The sequence below is a fragment of the Rhipicephalus microplus genome, unplaced genomic scaffold, assembly GCF_043290135.1.
Source record: "Rhipicephalus microplus isolate Deutch F79 unplaced genomic scaffold, USDA_Rmic scaffold_183, whole genome shotgun sequence".
NCBI lineage: Eukaryota > Metazoa > Arthropoda > Arachnida > Ixodida > Ixodidae > Rhipicephalus > Rhipicephalus microplus.
The window spans coordinates 169,622-175,607 of record NW_027464754.1 but is presented as its reverse complement, the minus strand read 5'-3'; the positions used below and the strand labels follow the sequence as shown (position 1 = coordinate 175,607).

General features: G+C 52.4%; 1 protein-coding gene and 1 pseudogene across 1 annotated transcript; one reads left to right on the top strand and one right to left on the bottom strand.

Moving 5' to 3' along the window:
* Positions 1 to 339: 339 nt before the first annotated feature.
* On the bottom strand, positions 340 to 2,001 carry LOC142791694 (uncharacterized). Its single transcript, XM_075885538.1, has 3 exons — positions 1,927 to 2,001; positions 826 to 1,217; positions 340 to 788 (listed from the first exon to the last, which is right to left on the bottom strand). The coding sequence occupies exons 1-3, from the start codon at positions 1,999 to 2,001 to the stop codon at positions 362 to 364; spliced, it is 894 nt and encodes a 297-aa protein (XP_075741653.1). The 3' UTR covers positions 340 to 361.
* An 858-nt stretch (positions 2,002 to 2,859) lies between these two features.
* Positions 2,860 to 4,706, top strand: LOC142791689 (E3 ubiquitin-protein ligase RNF14 pseudogene; annotated as a pseudogene).
* The last annotated feature ends 1,280 nt before the right edge of the window (positions 4,707 to 5,986 follow it).

The following is a 5,986-nucleotide window of genomic DNA, read 5'->3' as shown; positions in this document are numbered from 1 at the left end:
TGTTGTGTCCTCCACAACATCTGCATAGGCAACGGTGACTCGCCTGACGGTCTAGTTCCAGGCATGCATCTGAACTCTCAGGGTGCTAATGATCCGAACCCGAGTGGAGCCAGAGTCCACAGCGGAACTTCCAGAGAAGAGAGCTTCTTACGGGCGCTTGCAGAGGTTAAGCGAGAAAGACTGAAATCTAAGATGGGGCTGAGGAGGAGGCAGCCACAAAATCTGTCTTAATGGAAGCATATCGTGCTCAAACATTAAATGCAACGCTTAAGCAGCATCTCATTTCGCCAATGTTCAGGGACATTACGGTTGAGTATGAAATAAACAGTCACGAAAACATGTTTTTCCAAAGTGCACCTCTTTATTGCTCGAACCCCAGGGCCTCGCGGATGAGCTGAAGTTTGTCTTCGTGCGTCTTGCGGCGCTCCTGGCGTTCTTGAATGCGCTCAGCTCGCCTCATCTCCTTTTCTTTTTCTAGCTCTTCCCTGCGAGCCGCTCGCTCTGCACTAATAGCTCGCATTCGGTCAAAAAAATATTGCATCTGCTGCATACGACTGGTACTAGCGCGAAGTTCCCTTTTCTTGGTATCTGCTGGCCCTTTTGTGCTTTGCCCACTGTCTGAACCACTCGCCGGAGTACTGGAGATTTCAGGTGAAGTTGAGGGTACATCAGCTGAGCTGTCGGAACTTGATGAAGTTGCCTTGTACGTCGCTCCATAAGAGTCCCTTTGGACTTCGGGCTCGAGGCTGTCGTCAATGCTTTCAATTTTTCGCATTTCATCGGCTGTCGTCAATGCTTTCAATTTTTCCCATTTCATCGTCGAATGGGACGGGGCAAGGTTGAGCACCGGACTTGTTGTTATTATCGCACGCTTTTCTCTTTTGCCTCCTTACCGTTTTTACGCGATTTTCCCATTGCTGGGGCGTTTTGCTGCATCCAAGCACATCAGCCAGATCCTGGGAAACCTGTTTAAAAAGCATCTTCTTGCTCTTAAACTTTTTGAAAGGGCCAACTTGAGGGAAGTATTTATAGTAATAGTCTAATAGGAGTTTAGTTTCCCCTGGTGTCCACTCAGGAGCTGAAGTAGAAATAAGGCAAGCTTCATTAAAGCACATGTGTGGGGCACTGCAGCGGTAGAAGCTCGCCTCCGCCACCTCTTTTTCCTTGTGGCGTTGGGCTCGTTCCCATCTCGCCGGCGGTTGATGAACTGGTGGTTTCTGCACGTGCAAAATAAGTGCGAGTGTAAAAACTCTGCTGAGGTGCCTATTCTGTGCGACGTTAAATGATTATAGTGTTCTGTTCGCGAATTAAACGCTTCCGGGTACCATACTGAAATTCGAAACAGCGCGAAAAGACGGCCCAGGGGTCACAACGACACAAGGCGCTGGTGTCGTCGTTTCCCCTGTCCCGTCTTTTCGCGCTGTTTCGAATTTCAGTATGCACCACCAACTAGCCCAAGCCACCGTTCTAACGCAGAATGTAGCATGTCATCAGCCCTTGCTGAACGCAAACATAAAGAGGTTTGTTTTGTATACTCAAACAGGCATGCAAGTAATTTCAAAACGTCAACCAGTAGAAGTGACGATAAACGGCAGAAGTTCGACAGTACAGCACAAAAGTGCGGCCCCGTGACGCATACATACGCAAATTACGTGCTCCGTCTTCGTCCGTCGTTTCCTCACACACCGCGACGCTCCCGCTAAATGAAATGGGCCATTCAGCACAAAAAAAATTTAAAAAAAACTGGCAAAAAGTATTGCGAAATGTGGCCTGGGCTTGTTAGTTATTGGAGCTTACCGTGGGGATTCTCGTCAATGCTCTCCCGCGCGGCCAAGGCATCGATAACGACTGTAGCGAGCACAAACAAAGCCGTTAGATTGACGCTGTTATCGCTCGTAGCTAATTTTTGCGAGACACAATGCTTACCTGGTGTATAGCGCGTAGAGCTGACCCCTTTAGCATTGCCATGAACATCCGCTCGGCTTCATCATTCATCGCCATGAGGAAGGCGGACACAAAGCCACCGGCACGTATCTGGCGAAACTGGCGCGGAATAACTTCGTGCGGACAACGAGAGCGCGCGAAATGCTCCGAAAAGAAAGCGCGGGAAAAGTTTGGTCACATGACCCGTGACATCGCGCCCTCTCTCTCTTTTCTCTGCTCCCGGAGCAGCGCGAATGTTTTCATTCGCGGAACGAAAGCGCACGTCCCCGTTACTCCCGTGTGCTGCTCTGGCTGCTCGCTGCACTTGCTCCTGTTCGCCCAATGGAATTCGCTCCAAGTTTTTTTTTGGAGCGCGAGCAGTCGGTTCAATATCAATACACTCCCCAGCAGACAAGAGAGGGGGAATGTTGGAGTGGAGAGAGATGGAAGGGGAAACGACGGGCGTACGAATGCCTAGAGCGAAGGTGCCAGTAAGCGTTGGTTAGCAAAAGTTCTCTGCGTCGGCGTTCGAGACGAGGGGGTGGAGGGGAGCGTATGAAAAGAAAGAAGTAGCGCCTGCGTCGTGTGAGTGCTGTCGCCGACAGCGCAAGACTTGGAGCCGAGCAAGAGATGCTTCGCATCTAAAGTTGATCACCGCGCGCGTCTACCGCATGCACGGTACCTTCACACCGCTCCCCCTCCCCCTTGTTTCCCGCACGCTGTGCTCTTTTCTCAAGAAGCTGTTCTTTTTTTCTTTTCTTTCTTTTTTTCTTTTGCGGCAGGGCTTCAACATTTTCGCGCGACGCCCCCGCCTGCTTCCCCCTCTCCTCGTATGTATCTTTGCAGTTCGAACGCGACGCAACAAGATGCGCTTCTTTTTTTTTGGTCTCTCACTTTCTTTTTTTTGCGGCCGTACACTCGTCAACGCACTCTTTTTAACCTGCTCGGCAGCGCCATGCGCGTGCATAGGCAGACCCACGCGCATGCGCGCTTGTCGCGTGTCGGCTTCAGTTTGGCCATGCCGCGGCGCCAGCCCGCTCACCGTGAAACAAAGGAACGTTGTTTCTTCGTAACCCGCTCGATTTTCTTGCGAAGTCGACGACGCTGCTACTCAACAAAGTATTGCAGGCATGGCAGACAACGAGGAGCAAGACGACGAGCTTCTGGCCCTGGAGAGCATTTACGACGCCTCGGTGTTGAGAGTGAGCAAGAAGAAAGGCCGCGAACCCGGAGGCCATTTCCTCGCTCGCGTCGATGTTGCCAAACCGTTCCGCGTGCTCGCGCCCAAAGCGAACGCCCCGAACGAAGTGCAAGAGATTCCGCTCGAACATCTGCCTCCGATTTTGTTTGAGTTCCGATTGCCGCACGACTACCCGTCTCGCAGCGCGCCTCGCTTCTGTCTGAGTTGTCCGTGGCTCACGTTGAATGAGCTGGAGCTGCTAATCGAGGCGCTGGATCGCAGCTGGGAGCAGGACCCGAACGCCGTGGTTCTTTACCGTTGGATGCACTTGTTGGAGACAGAAGCGGCCGACATTCTGCGGCTGACGTCAAGCCACAGTTTGGCGCCACTGTTCCAGGAGTTGAGCAGACTTTGCCGGGATCCTTTTGCGATTCCGAGGTGGAAGAAGTATTACTCGTACCGCGGCCCCGGACGCGTCGATTTGCGCGCTTACAAGGAGCCTGCGGACCCACAAATGGTGGCCGCCTTTCTCACCGGGTACGACAGTCGTGAAAAGCAACGCGTGTTCAGCGTCCAGTGGCTGTGCTGCCAGGTGTGCTTCTCGACCAAGCTCGGTTCAGAGTTCGAACGTGTGATCGGCTGCGACCACGCGTTCTGCCGCGACTGCCTCCGCGAGCACGTTCGCATTCAAATCGAAAGTGGATGTGCCAGCCAGCTTCGATGTCCGCAAGAGAACTGTCCGACGCGTGTGGTGCCCACTCAGGTGAAGGCGCTACTGGGCGCCGCCCTGTGCTCGCGCTACGAGGAGAGCCTGTTGAGCGCCTACTTGGACTCCCAGGACGACCTGACGTACTGTCCCCGGCTGCAGTGCCAAGTTCCGGTGGTCCTGGACCCGGGTCAGCCCATGGCGCAGTGTGCCAACTGCCACTTCGTGTTCTGCGTCTACTGCCGCATGGCGTATCACGGTGTGCAGCCGTGCCGCAGCAATGCCGGGAAGCGGGCTCTTCGGGACGAGTATGTTTCGGCCACTCCGGCGGTCAAGAGGGAAATGGAGAGGCGGCACGGTAAGCGCACGCTCCAGTGTCTGGTAGACGAATCGCTCACCGAGGAATGGATGCGGGAGAAGAGCAGGAAGTGCCCCCAGTGCGCCATTTCCACCGAGAAGCTGGACGGCTGTAACAAGATGACTTGCTCGCGCTGCGGTGTCCACTTCTGTTGGATCTGCGGTGCGTCCATCACGACGTCGTCTCGCAACCCGTACGATCACTTCAGCGATCCCACCTCCGCCTGCTTCAACAAGCTTTTCGAAGGCGCCGATGAGATTATCCCAGGCGATGTTGCTGGTGCAGACGACCACGAGTTTGGAGAGTTCTTGTGAGTGCTTATCATCTATGCCGTTCCTGTCCAAGACAGCGCATAGCTTGTTTCTTCTGATTTAATCACAGGTTGTGATTTACTAATGGTGCTTCATCATCGTGTCTGACCTGTAATAGACGAAGGTGGCTCGAAAAAAAATGGAATTTGTACCATGAAAGAAGCATGTATCCCCACCATGACAGTACTTCACTGGACAACTTACGTAATAAATTTTCATGTGCCAACATTTGTGACCAGCACTCCGAACTTGGCCATGTATGTATCCGTCCGTCTGGCGGCGCCGCACTTTCCCGCTAGTTATCTGTCTGTCTGTCTGTCTGTCTGTCTGTCTGTCTGTCTGTCTGTCTGTCTGTCTGTCTGTCTCTGTCTGTCTGTCTGTCTGTCTGTCTGTGTCTGTCTGTCTGTCTCTGTCTGTCTGTCTGTCTGTGTCTGTCTGTCTGTCTGTCTGTCTGTCTGTCTGTCTGTGTCTGTCTGTCTGTCTGTCTGTCTGTCTGTCTGTCTGTCTGTGTCTGTCTGTCTGTCTGTCTGTCTGTCTGTCTGTGTCTGTCTGTCTGTCTCTGTCTGTCTGTCTGTCTGTCTGTCTGTCTGTGTCTGTCTGTCTGTCTGTCTCTGTCTGTCTGTCTGTCTGTCTGTCTGTCTGTCTGTCTGTCTGTGTCTGTCTGTCTGTCTGTGTCTGTCTGTCTGTCTCTGTCTGTCTGTCTGTCTGTCTGTCTGTGTCTGTCTGTCTGTCTGTCTGTCTGTCTGTCTGTCTGTCTGTGTCTGTCTGTCTCTCTGTCTGTCTGTCTGTCTGTCTGTCTGTCTGTCTGTCTGTCCGCCTACGGCCTTGTGATCCGCGGGCCATTCTGTTCATAAGATACTAAAATTGGTGTGGCATAACATGAGTGTATGACGAATATAAATGGCAGGTCGCAACATGATAATCCCAACATGCGTGTCATGATTCGCACGATCATGTCTAATTTAGACGTATAGACACTAGCGGCAGAGTTTCTTCTAGGGTATGATTTAGGAAACTCTATTGGGAAGGGGTTTTCCTAGGATTTATGATTGGGCGTTTGCTTTCTCGCGCGAGTTTTCGATGTGATCGTTTGCGCGAGCGAGTTTTTCGCCGCGTTTCCCCTGGGCGCTTGTGTGACCGCAGAAGGCGCTTGTGTGGCCGCAGAAGGCGCAGAAGGCGCCGCCTAGCGCCTTCTGCGGCGCTAGGCGGCGAAATTGATGTCTCTCTCACCACGACTCAAATGCCAGAAAGAGCGCGACTGCGCATAAAGTTACTGTATTATTGTTCGTTTAACATTATAGAGTAACCCTAACTCTCGAATACCCCGCGGCCTACAGCGTATAGGGATGCGTCGCTGAACAATGTCTCTTGCCGAAGGCGGTCGGGCGAAAATAAAGCCAAGTGAGAGTCGGGCGACATGTTTCTGGGAAGTATAGGTTGATGAGTTAGCCTTTCTCAAAGAAGGTTTTCAGTTTGTAGGCACACTTCTTTTTTTTTTCTTTTTAACG